Raw genomic sequence first — 20,336 nt, 5'->3', positions numbered from 1 at the left:
CTGAAAGCATCTCTCTCTCTGGTTTGGTTTTTAGGCAGGATTTCACTGTGCACGCCAGGCTGGCCTTGAACTCAGAACACTCTTCTCCCTGGCAACGGGAATTATAGGCATGTACACCAAAGCTGGCTACTGACAGAGTTCTAATTTGTGACAAAGTTCTTTGTTCTTTCTCGTGAAGGCTTTTCTTTATTACTACAGAGCCATGCAGTGCAAAATATCGAAATACAACTAGTTAGGCCAGTGAGATGGCTGAGGGAGTACTGGCACTGGCCACCAAGTCTAATGACCTCTGTTTGATCCCTAGAACTCACCTGACAGGAGGGAACTGAGTCCTGCAAGTTGTCCAGTCTACAAACTAAATAAATAAAACTGTAAAAAAGGAAACTGCAATTATTCTATTTGGCATTTACCCTTAGAAAATGAGTCACCTTCTAGTCTCCTTCTTGGCATTTCTCAACTTGGCGGTGTATATGTATTTATAGAAAATGTAAATGTGTGTATACATAGCCATATTTCCCTCCCTCCTGCTCACCTCTCTCTCTCCAGGGGCCAAGCTCCTCGCACGTGAGATCACTTTTAGCAGCACCTGGTTGTCCGTGAGAACCTCAGACAGGTTTTCATGGTACTTTCTCAACAGCTCAGCTCCGTAGTTCTCAGGGCTAGGGTGGGCTGGAAAGACAGCAGCACAATAAGCCCTGAGGCTCCACAAGCAGCCAAGGGCTTCTACAGACAACAAGGCCACAGACGCAAGTGAGGGGAACAGCTGAGAGCGATTTCTGCCTCAGAGTAGAGTCTCGTGGCTAGCCCCGGGCCACACACACAGCAACCGAGTCTCCTCTGGTCGACACCTGTGCTTCAGGGTCACGGAAACAGACGACTGCCTGGTAGAAGCCAGGGACTGCCCAGCAGGTGGGTAATGAGAAGGCTGCACTGTGAGAGGCTCTGATGTACAGATCAGCGGGTCTTCCTCACAATGCCTGGGGTAAAGGACCCATGTGGTGATCCCAGATACCATCAGCCACCAGTCCAGGCCGTACCCAGGTAGAGGCATGCCGTTCTGTTCAGTTGCCCCCTGTGCCCATCTGTTAGCTACTTCTTAAGTCATATTTCCTTAAAGGTAAAGAAAATACAAGCAATCTGCACAAAACTAGATCCCTTGATTTATAAATAATTATGTTTTTATTTCCTCTTTGACCCAGTAAATCCACTTCTTGAAACTAAGCCTAAACAAACAAAAAAAAACCCGAAGGACAAGAGCCATGGCCACTCAGAGCCACGTGATGACACTGTGAGGACAGCCCTAATATCTGCTGAGCCTACCATGTGCCAGGCACGTCACTAAATGTTTAGTGGGTGTCATCTCACAACAGCCACAGAAATGAATGCGGTGGTACAGTCCTTACACCCACCCCAGGGACAATAAGGTTCATAAAGGGAAGCTGCAAGCTCAAGGTCAAACGGCCAGGGATGGCACCACGGCTTCCAGGCTTCCCATCACACCACATCTGCCCAAATCAGGACACGTGTAACATACAGTGCATATCTGTGTGATAGAAAACTATACAACCTTCAAAAAGATTGGAGTTCTTGGAAATGCAAGAGAATGTTTTGATATTGCTAACCAGGGGCAATCACACAACTGAAAAAAATAAGTTAATCAATGACAGTGAGCACACAGCGCCAAAAGTGAAGGATTGGGGAGTAGAAAACAAGCTTATTTTCTTCATTTCTGGGTACCCTGCTTTGTGTGTGTAATATAATTATTACACAATTACATAGGCAAAGTAATTCCAGTTGGGTTAAGAAGGGAAACGGGCTCCCTCCCCCAAGCTGAGGGACACCAAAGGGGCCACCTAGGGACTGAAGTACACAGCTGGGAAGGGGGCAATCAGGATTTGAATTTGCCACTCACATCCATCCACACAGTCTGTTGGAATGCACAGCCTTCTGGGCCCCTCTGTCTGTTCAGTCTCACAGGTGACCCTGGCCAGCCCTGTGGGAAGAGCGTCCATTAATAAGCCTGAACCACAGAGATGATAGGAGGGACCTAAATGGAGAAGAGTCTCAGATCCCAGCTGATCTGACAGAGCTTGCTTCACAATGCAATGCCACCGCTTCACAGAGCTCCTCTTCCCAGCATGGAGCCAGGAGGGAGCTTTACCCGGTGATTTTCTGTACAAGCTGCTCCTGTCCAGAGACGGAATAATTAACCAGTACCTGTAGTGCCAGGTGACTCTGCTACTTCCTGCAAATTCTCCAGCAGGAGGCCCAGGTTTGGGAATGCTGTTCTCACAGCCTGGAGGAGTTTTACCAGGCTCTCGGCAGGCAGGGTCTTCTCTTCAGTCATTCTGTGCAACAAATTCTCTATCGTCTCCTTGGGTGTTCTGCCCTCACAGCAGTTCAGAATCACCTGCAGGGGCATGCAATCAAGCAGACACCGTTACTGCAATTCAAAATGGATCTAACACTGAAAGAAAGCCAGCAAGAGAGCCTTACCGGATGCCCATCTCTAAGCCCTCCCCAGCTGGTCTCTAGCACTACTTTTTGTCACAGTCCCTTCCTTTTTCTGTTTTTTTTTTTTTTAAATCTCAAACATTCGCCAAACAAATTGCTCCACGAAACTCTTACCAGCGGCAAGCCCACATACAATAAATAGTCTTTGCCTCCAACAGCTTGCACTGTTTGAAAACCCTTTTCAGAAATAGGACTGGTCTGGTACTTATTCTATAGCCCAAGCTGGCCTTGAACTCACGGCAATCCTTCTGCTTCAGCCTCTCAAGTGCTAGGGGTACAGGTATGCACCAGCATAGCCAGCCGAAAGCCTTTCACGCCTGGCTGGTGTAATACAGGAAGTAGTGAACATCTGACCTGTCCGCCTGAGACACAGGCCGGCGCTTTACACTGTCAGAATGCTTTTCTATCTGTTCCATATTCCGTTCTGTTTATTTACTTCATTTGAATATTGAAAACTTTATAGTCTCTGGTTGCAAAACAATAAAGTGTGCTTTCAGATTATTTTCCTTGTAAAATCTTTTGTTTGTAGAGACCAGGTCTTACTATGGCTGCCCTGGCCGTCCTGGTACTCAATCTGCAGCACAGTTTGCCTCAAACTCAGGGAAATCCTACTTTATTTAGCCTCTTGAATTGAGGTTACAGTGTGTGTCCCTAGGCTTTGTGGGTTTGGTTTTTTGTTAATTTTGTGTGTGTGTGAATTCTTCTCTGTGTATCTACACACCTGCACTATGTTTGTTCTCTCTCTCTCTCTCTCTCTCTCTCTCTCTCTCTCTCTCTCTCTCCTATGCTTTGTACAGGCAAAGGCCAGAGGAAGATACTGGGTGTCCTGTTCGGTCAACTTCTACCTTGTTCCCTTGAGACAGGTTTCTTACTGAGCCCAGATCTTGGCCTGCCAGCCCCTGTGATCCTCTGCCCCACCTCCAGCACTGGGGCTACAGGCACACAGGGTGACTCTGCCTCCTTAGTACCTGAGTGCAGGATCCACACTCAGGTCCTCACGCTCATGCAGCTGTCTTACCCACCAGCCCATCTCCCCAGCCTCTGAATGACCGCATGTTTCAGATCTACTCACAACTCAACAGTCCCCCTTCCCTTGATCTTTCTTGGGTTGTCAATGGATTTTCTGAGCAAAAGGTCATGGGGCTCTAGAAAATATGTTCAACAATTAAACCTGTGACAGACACTTTGCTATTGCTGCAGAACTATTTTTCTTTTCTTTTTTGAGACAGGGTTTCTCTGTGTAACAATCCTGGCTGTCCTAAAACTTGTAGACAAGGCTGGCCTCAAACTCACAGAGATCTGCTTGCCTCTGCCTCCTGAGTGCTGGATTAAAGGTGTGTGCCGCCACCTCCTGGCATAGAACCATTTCTTAATGGACCATGGTGCAAAATGTGTAGCATGGTTCTTACAGAATCAAGAGAGCAGTTTATTTCAGTATATTTGATCCACAGCAACTGAACTGTAAGCCTTCCTCTGGGAAATGCCTGCTCTCAGGAGACAGTCAAGCAATCAGTCACAGAAGCATGGCAGCAGCTGCCATTATCAAATTAGCTCTGTTATAAAATAACGAATTGAGCTTTAAAGCCAAATTGGCTTTCTACATATGAAAGGAATATGTGTAAAATAATCAAGTTGTCATATTCCTTGTTAGTCATCTTTCTTTGGATAAAGTCTAATATAGGGTGGATAGTGACTAAGTGAATCATAATTTAAAATTTAAGACCTTGTACTTAAAACTTGTAGTGACTTCAGCACCAACCCCTCACTCTTTTTTTAAAAATATTTATTTATTTATTATGTATACAATATTCTGTCTGTGTGTATCCCTGCAGGCCAGAAGAGGACACCAGACCCCATTACAGATGGTTGTGAGCCACCATGTGGTTGCTGGGAATTGAACTCAGGACCTCTGGAAGAGCAGGCAATGCTCTTAACCACTGTGCCATCTCTCCAGCCCCCAACCCCTCACTCTTAAGCAGCCTTCTGATGCCCGACGAAGAAGCTCAGGGATGGCTCTTAAAGCCAGACTGACCCAGCTGTACCCCAGTTCTAGCTATTCATGCTGTGTGACTTCAGGCAAGTTCCATGATTCTTGGGAACTTGTTTTCCTCACTTGCAAATAGAGATAACCGCACCAACTCCTGCGGATCTCCAACTTCTGAGGATCCTGAAATGAGGCTGCAGCTTACAAAGCCTGCCGTGACTGCTAAGGACACACGTGCTCCTTCAGAAGCATGCTGCCATTGGCCACAAGCCATCTGCACAGTAGTGAGGATGCTCTCGATGTGCTCAAGCCCAGCAGAGCCCAGCAGAGCCCAGCAGAGCCCAGCAGAGCCCCAGCCTCCCCAAGCTCCCACTTCTTATGGGGATGGTCCCTGACCATGAGGCTACAGAACTGCTGGGAAGAAAAAGTCAGGAACAGCACAAGTCTTCAGTATATTGCTTTAGTAGGCCATAAGCAGCAAGAAAATGGCAACTTGTAACTGCTATGCTTATGCTGTGAAGTAAGAAGTTCTTCTTTCTCATTTTTTACAGAAAGAACTCAAGACTTTTACAGATAAAGCACAGAAAGCATAATTTCATAAAAGAAGTCCTGAAAGGCCTGCTGCGGGGCTGGGCTTCGGATCCCCTAGCAGCTGCACTAGGCTGTGTGACCCAGCCTGAGAAGTGCTGTTGTGATTTGCAACTCATTTAAGTTCTGCTCCAGGCTTTTTTGTCAAGTAAACTGAAAGTGACAGAAGAAAATGACAGTGTGGTCTATCCTGCAGCAGAGCTTAGGACTGAGGCTGGTTCCACCTCTAAGTGCTGTTTTACAAGATAATGGAACAGCTCAAAGTCCACTTTCAGCCCAGCTCGTCAGGAAAGGGCTGGGAGAAATAATCGAATGAAATCTCTCAACAGGGAATCAGAGGCTTCTGGGGCAATAAGAACTCACTGAAACTGAGTGCCCAAGATTACACCTAATCTGTAACCTCAGGAGGAAAACATGAGTTCATTCCCCACCATATTAGCATTGTCTATGAATTTTACAGAACTTTAAAACATCAATTTCCAAAATACACTTCTGAGATTAGACGCTTCCCCCAGCTGTCTGTCTGCCTGGACATTTAACCTAAGATGACTCAGGCAGAGGGAATCTAGGACCCAGCCCACTATGAACCCAGTGCTATCACACCAATGGTTCGGAAACCATCTCTCCTGGGCACTCTCTCAGTTTTAAGTAATGCCACGAAAGTTCTCTCTCCCCAGCCTTCCTTCTAGAGAGACATATTTTTAGCACAAAGTTGAAATCGATAACCCCAACAAAAACAGTTATCTAGTTGCCCTAAGAAGTCATGCCAGCAGTTTTATGAGGTTTTAGCAGCTAGCTGTTGGGAGAATAAACTGGCGTGTGACCTTCCTGAAGGGCAATTTGAGAATGTCCATGAAGACTTTTACATTCTATTTTAAAATTTCATTTAAAAATTACCCTAAGCAAATAATATTGAGAAGTCTGCAGAGCTTAGCCTGCAAGGATGTCCTCCACAACATCATTTATTATACCAAAGTGTTGGCAACAAATGCCCAAGAAGAGTGAATGAGTCATGGGATGTCCATTAGAATACAACAGCGTTCCCCAATCCCTTAGTGGAGATAGAGACATGGGGTAGCAGAGAAGAACCGTGAGTTTGTGCTGCCTCATCCCAGGACTCCAAAGAGACAAAGAGAAACACATGCTGCTGTAGCAGGATCCTCTCAATTTTTTAAATATTTATTTTTTGCCTGTTTTCTTCTGTATCTACATTATTAACCATGTATCATTTCTGTAAATAAGAAAAGCATCATAATTACAAATGTGCCACAACATTCAGCTCCTGCAACAGTAGCTTCTGGTAGTCAGAGTCCCAGCAGCAGTAGGGTCATCTACCCATCCACCTGCCCAGTGGCCATGTGCTGCAAAGTGTGCGGTATAAGCTATGGCAAGAAATGTGATGGAGCATGCAACAGGATCCTCCAATCAGCCAAGGTGATTACAATGCAGAAAGTATCAAAACATCGCAAGGCAAAAAGCACCTCGTCCAGCAGAGCACTAGAGCAAGCTCTGCAGCAGTTCAGAAGGGGCAGAGGCTTGACACAGTTACCCTTTTTTCCGAGATGGGCAGGAATTCCTCCTTGGCTGTTTCCAGGAACTCCACAATAGGTCTGAGCTGTGTTACACACTGGATCAGGTCCTCTTTGTGTTCCAGTAACAGAACAGACAAGGTCTTTCCCTCCCCTGCGCTCCCTGGGGGAGAAGGAATTAGAGACACACAAGAGAAGCTAGTCAATTTGAAGAAAATGACAGCGTGGTCTGTCGAGAGAGATCTAACGGAATAGTAAAGAGCTTCGGTGCACCTGAATGCAGAATCACTTTTGGAGAGAAAAATACTTTATTATTCTGTTTAAACTCTATGAAAGGAAAAATGTTTCATTTATCTGTCGAAATACAAAGCTTCAGAGCCAGCCAGAGGTTAACTTCTGGTAGGCAAGGCCACTGCTTTGTACCTAACCCAAATGAGAGCAACTTCAGCCTTTAAGTGCTGGCAGCGAACCAGTCACTTGAGGCACTGCTTTGGACATTCGGCTTTTTGAAAGGCATGAGGACAGTGACAGTAGCCTCAGTTTGCTGAAGGCTGAAATGGAGACTCACATGGAGCCTGTGCACATTTAACATGCAGCTTCTGGGATGGCACAAGAACCTACATGAAAGCCACCAACAACACACATCACTGGCTGGAACTGTAAAAGCTGGGTCACCCAGGTGGCCAGAATGCCCTCCTACCTTCTGGCTGAGACTGAGACACCTTCTCTGCAGGTGTGAACTCCTGGTACAGTCTCATCAGAGACAAGACCACCTGCACATCCAGGCTCCCATCATGAACTTTGCCCAGGATTCTTTGGAATGCTGAGCCTCCTCCGTCATCCTTGAGACATTCTATTATGACCTGTGAACCAGGTGCACAGAGAGAAAGAGATTAATTACCCACAAACACTGTCTGTGGCATGAGGGCTCTGATAACTCGACCCTCATATCTCTCCATCAGCCCTTCACCCACTGCACCATCTTCCTTAGGCTCCCCACAGGCCTGCTTCCTCTCTGCTGGTCCTCCTCTGTGAGGACACATATACTGTAACTGTTTACTGCTTTCTCCTCAGAGACTTTTGGAAGACAGAAATCCTACTCCCAGGACTCTACAGCCTCAGCAAGAAGTACAGCCTGCCACATAGTAGGTGTGCAGTGTATTTTTAACAAATGCAACGCACTTCTTGCCTAATTAGACCTTTCTGAATCTTATGACACTGGATATTTCTCAGGCAAAGATATCTGAATTTCAAATTGAACGAACTGTCATTTTACTATTTGAGAATGCAATTAAAATCTTGCGAGTTAGGAAAAAAAGAACACTTTAAGTCATTTACATTCTGAATGATAGACTATTTAGAAAGACATGGGCCTTATTACTTTTAGATATATTCTGTAATAAGGCTAACAATGTGTTGGCTTATAGGTGCCAGCTGTCAGAGAATGTGATTCACATATCAATTACCCCATGGTAATGGTTGCATCTACTCTAGAAACGAAAAGTGTGAAAGTTTCTTCTGGAACTCACACACAGCCTGCCTTGCCTCTCGCCTCTCGCCTCATGCTGCCTGACCTTACAATAGCATTTGGCATCGCTCCGCCTTGGCATCATAATTTCCTGACATTGGTGACCCTGAAGTACTATGGTTAAAAACCCATCTTTGTAGCCAGCCCCTTTCAGCTTTCTCCCAAACTCGTAACCACAGCAGGATCTAAAACTGGTCTAAAACATTGTTTTGAAGAGACAAGAAACTGTTCCACAGCCCAGCTGGCCCCAGCCTCCTGTCAACCCTTATTTCTTTCCTGGACAATCCTGCAGAGGCTCCGATCTCCAGCCCTCTTCTGAGCAGAGCCACACCAGCATTACACCACACAGCTCTGCGAGATCTGCCTTAGACTCCAGGTCTTAGGGCACAACCTGGACTCTCTCAGATCACAGTAAAGTACTAGCAACCCCAGTGGGAAGATAAACAAAATGAACATGCCTTTCTTCGATCTAATAGACCATCTCTTACGTGAATGGGAGGAAGACCAATGGGAAGGTAGAATTAATATTTCTCTTTTAGCAAAAGTTTATTTTGAAAAAACATGAGGTCACCAAAACATAATTCCTTCATACAGTTGCATATATATTCTTATAGTAACCTTTAAAGGGGTTTCTTGTGGTTTTGGTCATCTCTAAAAGTAAACTAGGACAAAACCTAGTTTAACAATCTACACTTTTGGCTAAGAGCACTTGCTGCTCTTGCAGAGGACCAGAATTCAGGCTCCCGTACCCATAAAGAGAAGGTCATAACCACCTGTAACTCCAGTTCTAGGGGATCTGATGCCCCTTCTCTTCTGGCTTCTGCAGGCACATGTGTGCAAGTGCACACACATTTTAAAAAATCTACATAAAGATTTTATAAATAATTTCCATTAACCTTAGGCAAATATCTACTTTAAAAACAATGAACAAGAAATAAAGACATCAGGTGAATGCTTAAATCCCCTTTGGCCAAATTAATTCACTTTCTCATGCTTTTTGTAGTTGGTCTACCATCTCTTTATGATGTGGGAGTGTCATATATCAATCTGTTGATTTCATTGGCTAAGTAATAAACAAACTGCTTGGGCTCATAGCTTAGAACATAGGTGGGTGGAGTAAACAGAACAGAATACCGGGAGGAAGAGGAAGTGAGCTCAGAGACTCCACAGCTCTCCTCTCGGGAGCAGACGCCTCAGAGACGCCATGCTCCCCGTTCCAGGGAAGATGCACGCGATGAAGCTCTGACCCAGGATGGACTTAGGCTAGAATCTTCCCGGTAAGCGCACCTAGCTGTGCTACATAGAATATTAGAAATGGGCTAAATTAATAAGTGAGAATTAGCCTAGAAGAGGCTAGATAGAAATGGGCCAAGCAGTAATTAAATGAATACAGTTTGTGTGTTGTTTTTTCGGGCATAAGCTAGCCAGGCAGCCGGGGTGCTGGGGACGCAGCCCTGCCGCCCTTATTACTACATCTCTAGAATAGCCCTCACTGATAGTAATAGGGATCCTGGGGTCAACATGCAAAACAGCTCCCCAGACTTCTACCTCCAGGTAGCTACACCCTTGGTCTGAACCTCATGACTTATTCAAGAAGAGACTATGGCATAAGCAATGAGATAAGCCTCTGGGAGTTAAGTTACTGTGCTTTTCTGTCTGGTGTTGGGGACTGTGGACTCCCAGACCCTGAATTTTCTATGACCCTTTGCCTGCAGCTGCTCTGAGCATGAGACTCTAATCAGGGACCAGCCAGGTTCCACCCGAACTCCTGACCCGCTGAATCTGAGAATAAGGACTTGCTGTTTCCAGGCTGCTGAACGTTACAGTGATGCCTCACACAGAAGAGGTAGCTTACAGTCGACACTCTTCACTCCTAACTCCCTCAATAAACACACTGCTTCCTCCGTTTTCCTTTTCCTCCCTTCCTTTCTCACCGATACCACACAGCCCCCTTATTCTAGCCCGGGCCAGGCTGTTTCCTTTGTTCACCTACGGCTCTCTGAATAGTCCGCATTCTCCCTGGGTATCCACTGTGTCTGGCATTATCATCTGAGCTGAGGGGAATGGAGCTTCCACCAGCAGAGGCTTCTGAAGTGCTCTCATCTGCTGTTCCTCCCTCTGCAGAACTACTCAGCGGTGAAATTAAAACATTTGTTAACTTCATTGCTCGGCAGTGGTGCTGGGTGACCACCTGGGAGGAGAAGCAGGGAACTGTCAGCTGCTTGGGCAGCCCTGCTCTTCACCCCAGCACTGACTGGGCATTCACATCAGAGCTGGCACTCCAGGCTTGCAGGCATTCTGTAGTGCAACAGCAGCTCTGTCCAGACAGGAGTGCTAAGAGGGTGCCGTTCTGGCTGTGGAGCTTCCCTGGGTTCCAGCACCCAGCCTCTTGTATTTCAGCAATGATTACTTAGGGAATGGCTTTGCCACCTTTCATCAGGTAGCTTGGGAGATAAACCTACCAGGACACCAGAAGCCCAAGCTCTCCCTGAACTCAGGCAATGTCATCTTGTATGCCTTGGATCTGTGTGTCTCAACCAGAACCTGATGCCAGTCACCAGTGGCAGAAGGCCTCAAATGGCATACACAGTGGGAATATTTTTAATGGTGTCAAGTTATATCATGATTAGCCCAATAAAAAAAAACAATAAAACATTTAAAACTTCTTGGGAACTAAAAATTTAAGAACAGGAAAAACAGCAACGCCAATGAGAAAAGTCAAACCCTATAGTTGTACTAGAGCTTAAAATATGCTGCTCTGGGAAATAATTCTTGAATACACTCATCGCAGAAACCTTTCAGCAGGATCCCACCCAGAAGCTGGCTATACTTGTGGAACAATGTTTTCACCATGATGTAATCTGCAACGATAGGGATCAGGGTTGCCTGGTTCATACCAGTGGCTCACCGAACATCTGCTGAATCAAAGGCAAGCAGAGTGACAGCTGGAGAGTTATGGCAGTGGTTCTCAACCTGTGGCTTGCAGCCCCTTCCACAGGGGTTGCCTAAGATCATTGGAAAACAGATATGTAGACATATGTAAACATTATGATTTATAACAGTAGCAAATTAGTTATGAAGTAGCAATGCAAAAATTTTATGGTTGGGGTGACCACAACATGAGGAACTGTATTAAAGGGTCACAGAATTAGGAAGGTTGAGAACCGCTGCTCTATAGCCTCTTAGGACACAGGCATCGTGTCCTCTGCCATCATGCACTGTAGGAGTCTGCAGGTCATTAACCTCAGCAGTGATTCTCAAGAGGTGGTTCACGGCACAGACACCTGGATGGCAGCCCTGAGAAACCTGCTAAAGGCAGATTCCCAAGCTCTCCCATGACTTAAGTATCAAACTCTCTGGAGGTTCCCGTCTTAACAAGTATCCCAAACCATATGGAACGCACCACTGTTGGAAGACCAAGGACTTTGTCTGAGACCACACCCCTGCAGTTCAGGAAGCTACTTCCACTCAAGAGGCTGGTACCTCTCTGAAAACATGCCTGACAGATTAGGCCTAGGGCCACACAAACATCTCACAAGTCAGAGTGAAGCACACAGCACTGGGACCTCTAAGGGACTCAGTGAAAAGGGGGCAGAGGCTGGTTAGGCCAACAAGCTTGAGGTAATTAGAAATCAAGGCAGCAGTTGCTACCTACTGAATTCCTGCTGTGTGCCTGGCATTTTATAGAGAATACCATATAAATAATCTTAATTACGTCATAATGGCCCAACAAGGTGGTGCCTTATAAAGACTAGGTTGCTCAAGGTCACAAGGAAGTAGTCAAGCTGAGCAAATAAACTATTAGTATTGCAATGGATTATTACCCAGCAAGAAGAAGGAATGAACATACAATAGCACAGATGAGTCTCAACAAAGTATGGTAAGGAAACAGACCCCCACAGACTCCATTTATGCAATACTCTAGAAAACACAAGCTAATCTAAATAGACAGAAAGCCCATCAGCGGTTACCTAGAGCCTGACCCAACTGGGATCAGATAACTGAGTGTGTGTGTGTGTGTGGGGGGGGGGGTATTACAAAATATTTGGCGATGAAATGTTTCTGAATATACAGCAGTAAGAAAATCAAAGTTAAAATCAAATGGGTAATAAATCTGTGCAGTTTCTGGCCATGCTCACTTGGTCTGACAGTGAGACTTCACTGAAGCCTTGGTTCTGAATGCAGTGTGTACAATTTATTCTGCACACACTGGCATGCCAGGCATGCCACAAATGCTACCTCAAGCACCTCAGCAATCAGTCAAGGCTACTGCTTCTAGGAACTACAGGGGTTTTACTGCTTTCACCAAGTTTTTTCTGCTTACAGAGACACATGGTTTAGGAAAAGCAAAGACTGAGTATTTTTCTACCATCATTTCTCAGCATGTGAGTACTGAATTAGTGCATTTGGGGTTGTACTGTGCTAGAATGCTTGATTTTTCAAATTGTTGGCTCATATTTTATTTTCTTTTAAAAAAGGTTGAATGAATTTCATCTTGAGATTAGAACAGTATTTCACATCATTTCTGAATTGGCCCTCAACACCCTTGTGCCATTTTATGTGAAGCAGCACTCCCTGCAGTCACAACTGTGAAGCCCAAGTATTCATCAACTTGGAAAATGCTGAAGTTGCTCTCTGCATCCTGTAGTATCAGATTTTTTACATAAAAATAGACATCCATCTCTCCATCTCATTAGTATGCAAATCTGCTTTTGTGTATAAGTGATAAAATTATATATACATCAAAAAATTATTTTAAAATAATTTCTTGATGATTTATTATCAATAATGTTGGATCTGCATATCATATATATATATATATATATATATATATATATATATATATATATAACTGTATACCCAGGGTCACAGAAAATTTCTCAAGCAAAAACAGGTTATGAATAGGAAAGGCTGAAGCTGCTTGATGTAAGGGATAGGTGAATGGAGGGATGGATTTCCAAAGGCCATGAGGAGGTTTGGGATGCTGCATGTCTACCTTGACTGTGATAATGGTCTCTGGACATACATTAAAACTTACCCAATTGTGCACTTTAAGTATACAGTGTACTACAGTCGAGTATGCCTCTCTAAAGCTGGCGGAAAGAAATGAGAGCAGAAGATCCTGGAAATACGATGGCTTCCCAACCCTAACTCAGTAATTTTTTTTTTGCAGTGATAGGAATCAAACCCAGGGCTTGCTTACTAGGCAAGACTTCTACCATGAGCTACATCCTCTGCCCTTATATTTAATTTAATCTTATGTTCTTAAAGACTGTTTCGATCTGCATTCTGAAGTCCAAAGATGTATTATGGAAAGTTTAAAATAAATACAGCCACCAAGTGATTTTTAAAGCTAGTACTCTGACCACTAAAATCGAGGAAGAAATAACACAAGCCTGTAATGATCTCCAGCAGTGACTCAGGGCTCTTCTAAAGCACTTTTAAAGCACTACTGCCATCAGAAGATCAGAACAAGAATTAGAAAGGAAAGAAAGAAAAAAGGAAGCGTTCAACAGACCCACATAAAGATATATTTTTTGCAATTTATTTTTCTTTTATGTGTATCATGAGTGTTCTGCCTGCATGTATGTATGTATGTACATTGTGTTTGTGCATCGTGTCCACAGATGCTAGAGCTATGGATGATTGTGAGCCTCCATGTGGTACAGAAAACTGAACCCAGATCCTCTGCAAAAGTAGTGAGTGTTCCTAACCACTGGGCCATTTTTCTGGCTCCTGCAATGAACACATCTACGCACAGCGTTATCCAAAAAGGGCAAAGACACAACTCAAATAGACACAAGTTTTACTCATCAGAGCACTGCTGATCTAAGGGAAGAAGAGAAAGCCTAAGGGAGAAAGTGAAGAGGCGTGTCAAGGTAACAAACCAACAACAAAAGTGACGGCTTAAGCAGTGAAGAGAATATGCAAGTGAAAAAATATAAAACCATAATGTCCTTCAGAGCAACCAGACAAAGGGTGACAGGGATTTACAACTTGAACCTCACTCCCCACCAGCACCCAGACATCAGGGTTGACCTGGCCTTGTACAAAGTATTATTCTCAAGGCAGAGATTCATGACTATGGCCAAGTATTTACTAATATGGTTAAAATCAATACTGAATTTGAATTTGTTTTCTAAAATGTAACCTACAATGAGTCAGGAACACAATGCAATGCTGGTAGGCATTTACTGACAGAATTAGCAGTCAGCAGGCTGCAGCAGCAAAGACCCTCATTCTGGCATTCCCCATCAGATGGGTCGGTCTGCTGGAGCCCCCTGCCGAGCTCTCAGCGGGTTCTCCAGAGGAAGCAGGTGGGCTTCTAAGTGCCTGTGGAGTGAACCCTGCAGGGTCAGGCGTGCGGAGCACAGGTGGGGATGGGTCTCACTTGCCTTACTGAAAACAGAAAAGGGCAGCTAAGAAACAGCATGACAACCATCTGGCAGCTTCCTGTCAGGAGATTGCTAATGTGTTTCCACATATGAGTCACTTTCGCCCTGGTAGAATCAGGATACTTCAGTGGGCAGCTCTCTAATGTTAGAACTGGAGCTGAGGCTGTACTTGGCAGTAGAAGACACGCAAGGTGGGTCTTGTGCTCTATCCTCAAGACCACACAAAGTCAGAACCTTGGGTTTTCCATCTGGCTACAACTCTTATGTGCTCTGTGCCTTTACCAGGCTATTTCACCTCTTTGAATTTTCAACCATAAAACAGGACCAAAAGATAGATCCATTGTTTCTATGAGGATTGAATGAGATAAATTATGTATCAAGTTTAGCATAGTGTTACTAAAAAAATGTCTACCGTTGTGTTTTTAATGTCTGAAAGGGCCAGTGTACTCCTCAAGTGATGCCATCTGCTGTGTGTTTCTATTAAACACTTTCTGCAAGTGTTTTGAGTGTCTGCTGTCTACCTCTCTGATTTGGGGTTATATGACACTACCTTGTTGTGGCATATTACTTTAACTATGTAAAGATGTGTTACATTTGTTTATGTTGTGGCATATTACTTCAACTAGGTAAAGGTGTGTTACATTTGTTTATGTTGAGGCATATTTAACTATGTAAAGATGTGTTACATTTGTTTATGTTGTGGCATATTACTTTAACTAGGTAAAGGTGTGTTGCGTTTGTTTATACTGTACTTGTTTAATTATGTAAAGATGTGTTGTGTTTCACCTTGCCTGCCTAAGACACCTAATTGGTCTAATAAACAGTTGAATGGCAAATAGCAAGGCAGAAGAGGGATAGGCAGGGCTGAATAAGTAAGAGAAGGAATCCAGGCTCAGGCAAAAAGAACGACGAAATTGGGAGGAAGTGGGACACAATGCAGCCAGGCCAGCCAGACAAAAGAAGCAGGAAAGTAAGATGGAGGAAAGAGAGGGGTGGGAGGGGCATACCTTGACAGTGACAGTTCTTACCCATGATAAACCCCAACACACAAAAAAATTAAAAGAGAGAGAGAGAAAGAGAGAGGGGGAAAGGGGAAGACAGGGGGACAGAAGTGGGGGGGAGAGGAAGGGAGTAAAGAAAGGTAAAAAGTCCTGAGGTAAAACATAAATGAAGAGAAAAAGGCTAAATTAAGTTAAAAGAGCTAGCAAGAAACAAGCCTAAGCTAAGGCTGAACATTCATAACTACTAAGTCTCCGTGCCATGATTTGGGAGTTGGTTGGTGGCTCAAAAGAAAGCTTGGTACAAAGCACCATGGTGCACACCTGAAATCCCAGCACTCAGAGGCTGAAGCAGGAGGATGTTCAAGGCCAGTCTGGGTTACAGAGCGATTCTCAAAACAAAACAACAACAAAAAAACTGATTTAAAAAAAGTTGAATTCTCATGGTGATCAAAATACAACTTCCTTTTGGAAGTATACTGCTTAGCGGTCTTTCAAGACCCTTCTTTGGAAAGGGAGGGAGGTCATTTCATTAGGGAAAGTGAAACCCTAAGAGTTTTGCGTTTTTCTATTTCTGCCCTGTGAGGGACATTGACTTGGATTCCTGAGATGTCGAGTCCAGACAAATGATGCTCAGAGGCACCTACCTCCTTCTGAGGGCCTTTAATTTCTGAGCATCCTTCCAGTCTTTTCAGTGTGTCCTGGGTGAGCAAGACTGCATTTGAGAAGACACTTTCCTGTTCTAGCAGGAAATTCAGCTGCTCCTGCTTCCTCTCACACTCTGAAGGAAGAGCAGAACGAAACAAAACAGGGCTTTATTATTTAAAACGACGAAAAAGCTGTTTCAGTTGAGGAGAACTGTCAGTTCCAGACTGCCCCACCTAGCACACAAATAAGCAGGACATCAGCATTTTAAGGCTTTTTTCTCTACACATCATGTCTAGTGGAAGTCTTGGGCAGCTGTCTTAGTATTGAAAACTATCAGTGAAACAAAAATTCGCAGGTCATGGTGATACATACCTGTAATCCCAGCACTTGGGAGGCAGAGGCAGGAGGATTGCCAAGGCCAACTTGGTCTTACAAGGTGAGTTCCAAGCTAGCTAGGGCTCCATAGAGAGACTTTGCCTCAAAATAACAAACAAGCACAAAACAAAGAATTTCAAAAAGTAAAAACCATCAAATACTGTAAAGGCACTAGAAGTGTGGATTTCAATTAAATATAAATTTAAATGAAATGAAACACAAAATCAAACGATGGTTACCTGCTTGTGTGTTGGTTTCCTCTGCCTGACTTGGGAGCTGTCCAACAGAAGGGGAACAAACTTCGGCTGTGTGAGGAGTCACCCCTGTGATCTCTGTAGCCACCTGAACAACGGGAGGATCTGAATTTATCTCTTGGGTAGCCACGTGAGTTACTTCCTGGGTCTTGGCTTTCTCAGGGCCTGCTGGCATGGTAGAAACTTCCAGGGATGAAGAGGGCTCCCCAGGACCTTCAGAAGAAATGACTTCTACTTGAGGCTTCTCTGAGGCCTTGCCACCTGCCTCTGAAGACAGCACTGAGATATCCCTTACCACCTGCCCCTGGACAGAGCAGTTTACAAGGTTGGTCAGAAGATTTTTACAACCAACAGCCACATCAAACATCTGCAAGCTATCTGCTAAGGAGATGATCTTGGAGAAGTTGTGCTTGCCCACGGGGAGCTTGCCAGTGTATGTCATTTCTAGCAAGAGGGCAAACTCCTCGGGGCTCACCACTGATGCATCGATGGAGATGGCATCTGTGTTATCCAGCAAGGTTTTAAACAGGAGGCTGGCCGCTGCCAGGACGAGCTTATGGGCCCTGAAGTAGATGTTGCCAATGGAAATAGTGCAATCACAGAACCGCTGCTCCTTGCACAGGGCGTAAAGCTGCAGCAGCAGCTGCTGGCTGTAGTTGGGGAGATCCATGGTGTTGCTCCAGCCTCAACTCCTTCCTCTCTCCCTCCAGACTCCACCTAGAGAGGATCAGCCCTAGAGAGACGCACAAAGAACTATGTCAAACACACAGACATTCAGGGAAGATGTAGTGGACAAATTCACTCACAAGCCAAAGGGCACTCACTTGTTGCTCAACAGGGAGGGTCAGGGCACCAAGACTCCTGAGTTAGCAATAATTATAGTAATAATCCTATGGGATTAGTTAGAGGCGGGGACCTTGCTTAGTGCCCTGCATGCATATTCTCACTTGCTCCTCATGGTGACTCTAGGAGTCATCTTTCCTTCCCCATTCCAGAGAGTAGCGGTGGGGGGGGGGGGGGAGGGCCTGTCATCACTACAGGCTGATCTGGAAGCTTTAATTGCCCCTAAAAGTGCTGGCAAGCAGGACGGACAGACATATAGACACAGACTGGAAATACAAAGTCCCAATACTCATGCTTCTCTTTGACTCCGCCCACCCTCTCCTCCTCTATCTGCCCTATTCTGTCCTGCAATAGACCCAAAGCAGATTCTTTATTAACCAATGGTATTCACAGCATACAGAAGGAAATCCCACATCACATGCTTCAGCTGACTCACTGGCCAGGCTTGCCTATATTCTTTGCTGGGCATTCCTTATCACTTCTCCAGTCGAGCCTCCTCTCAATTTCTGGTATACACTTCCAACATCTGGTGTACCAGCTTCCCGGTATTCCTTCTCAATGTCTTCAACCGGAAATCTAAAAGCTTTCTATGTCTCCAAAGCTCCCTGTCATCTTCCCCACTTTCCAGAAAACCTATCCTAACTGCTCACACCAAAACCCTATAATGGGGCTAGAGAGATGGCTCAATAGTTAAGAGCACTGGCTGTTCTTCTAGAAGACCCAGGTTCGATTCCCAGCACCTATGTGGGAGCTCACAATTGTCTGTAACACAAGTTTTAGGGGATCTGGTGCTTTCTTTTGGCCTCTAATACTCCCAGGCATTCATGTGGTACACAGACATACATGCAGACTAAATACTCATACACATACAATAAAACAAACAAAAGAAAATCTATAGTTAACTATAGATACCTGTGTATCTCCATACACTAGATCTAATCCTTGAAAACCCCACTTGCCCTACCTGCAAAATACGTAAAACCCAGCACCTGTCATTCTTTCATGGCCAGGCTAAGATACCATTTCCATCTATCAAAATTTCTACAATAATCTCATAGCTGATCTCCACGCCTCTGCCTTCCCCACCTTCTATTCAGCCGCCAGAGTGATCTATATAACACACAGTCGAACCTGGCATTTCTTTGCACAGACGCCTTAAATGGCTTCAGTGTCGGATCAAAGTCAAGGTTCTTATAATGAACTGTACCAGCTGTCACTGGCTGTCTAACCTCCTCTACATTCTGCTCCTCCACCCTCAGCTCTAAGTGCACTGCCTTCCTTGCTGACCTGGGAGCACATGTGTACACACGCAATATATGTGTATTTATGTGTGTGAATGTGGACATCAGCTTCCTTGGCCCATGAGTTTCCAGGTATTCTACTGTCTCCACCTTCTATCTCCCCATAGAAGGAATGTATAGATGCACTATACATTCAAGTTTTATGTAAGTTCTGGAGATTTAAACTCAGGTCCTCATGTGTGTGACAAACACATTTACACACCGAGCCATCTCCCCAGCTCCTTGACCTGCATCTTAAAAGATGAGGAAGCCAGAAGGGTTGATGCTAAGCTAGTGTGTGCAGGGCAGGTTGTAGAAGGCACACAGGTAAGAAAGCTTCCTCTTGGTCAGGAAGAACACTGGAGTGGAGGAGGTTATAAAAAGATCAGGTGCAGAATATAAAGTGGGGGCTGGGAGAGTCAGGAGATGGATCTGGAGAAGCACAGTATGATGAATAGGCCACTTGGAAGAACTCAGTTTTTTCTTAAAGGCAAAGAAAAATCCTGAAGGAATTTGTAGTAGAAAGTAACATGGCCAAAGATGTACTTTAAATATGTTATTTCAGTTAGTACCTCTTCTTTTTTGTGGGGGTGGGGAGGTTTGAAACAGGATTTCTGAATAGCCCTACCTGCCCTGGAACTTGCTTGGTAGACTAGGCTGACCTCAAACTCACATTCATCCACCTGCCTCTGCCTCCCAAGTGCTGGGATCAAAGGTGTGCGCCACCATGCCTGGCATCAGTAGTGTATCTATAGACTTTAAGGAAGATAATTTTGAAGGCATATTCTATTATCAAAGGAGATCCAAACAAACCAATGAGGGTCTGTTGGGGATTGCAGACCCTCAGACCCTGAATTATGACTCATAGCCTGCTGGAGTAAACAACTTGTTTTCCTGTGCTTGCAGCTGCTCTGAGCATGAGACCCTCATGAGTTCCTGATGGCAGGAGAGTGGTTTCTGGTGGGCTTGCAGCTGGAAAATCCCGAGAGCTAGGGCAAGGCCATTAGCCAATGAAGAGCCCTATATAAGCTTCCCTGGAACACAATAAAATTGGCATTCTTGGCATTCTTATTTCAAGGATGACCCATGTCTCTGTCTGTGTGTGTTTCAATCTCCAGCCCCTTGACTGACTCGTGAACTGTCGTGTGATAGACAGGCGGTACAGTACAAGGGTCTTCACCAGAGGTGGAGGCAGAAAACAGGAGAGACCAAGTGATTTAGGAACTGAAGAGCAGAAAGAAAGAGAGAAACACACCCCAGGGCCCTAGTGTGGTAAGGAAGGTCCGGATTACCTGTCTCTGAAGGAGTGAGGACGCAGCTCAGGTTTGGGTTTGTGGATTCTACAGTGAAGTTAAATTGTAGCATCTCCAGAAGGTAAGAGAAGGGTAGAGAAACCTCTG

The 20,336-nt window shown here is 44.8% G+C and overlaps 1 protein-coding gene across 5 annotated transcripts in view; it reads right to left on the bottom strand.

Moving 5' to 3' along the window:
- Positions 1–20,336, bottom strand: part of Zbtb40 (zinc finger and BTB domain containing 40) — a 67,934-nt gene that overhangs the window by 19,817 nt on the left and 27,781 nt on the right. For 2 of the 5 annotated variants that reach the window (XM_041652310.1, XM_041652312.1), the window contains exons 2-8: positions 16,799–17,546; positions 16,184–16,317; positions 7,316–7,478; positions 6,636–6,778; positions 2,218–2,410; positions 1,913–1,993; positions 533–669 (exon numbers count right to left, since the gene is read on the bottom strand). In XM_041652310.1, coding sequence (XP_041508244.1) covers positions 533–669; positions 1,913–1,993; positions 2,218–2,410; positions 6,636–6,778; positions 7,316–7,478; positions 16,184–16,317; positions 16,799–17,483 — 1,536 coding nt within the window. In that variant the 5' untranslated portion in view covers positions 17,484–17,546. Of the gene's footprint in view, positions 1–532; positions 670–1,912; positions 1,994–2,217; positions 2,411–6,635; positions 6,779–7,315; positions 7,479–16,183; positions 16,318–16,798; positions 17,547–20,228; positions 20,334–20,336 lie in introns of all 5 variants that reach the window. The other 3 variants (XM_041652311.1, XM_041652315.1, XM_041652314.1) reach the window with 3 other exon arrangements.

This window comes from Microtus oregoni, unplaced genomic scaffold, assembly GCF_018167655.1.
Source record: "Microtus oregoni isolate MIOR12 unplaced genomic scaffold, Mior012 000005F_ref0000423, whole genome shotgun sequence".
NCBI classification, from domain to species: domain Eukaryota; kingdom Metazoa; phylum Chordata; class Mammalia; order Rodentia; family Cricetidae; genus Microtus; species Microtus oregoni.
Note: the sequence above shows the minus strand (reverse complement) of the source record. Positions and strands in the feature narration are given on the sequence as shown.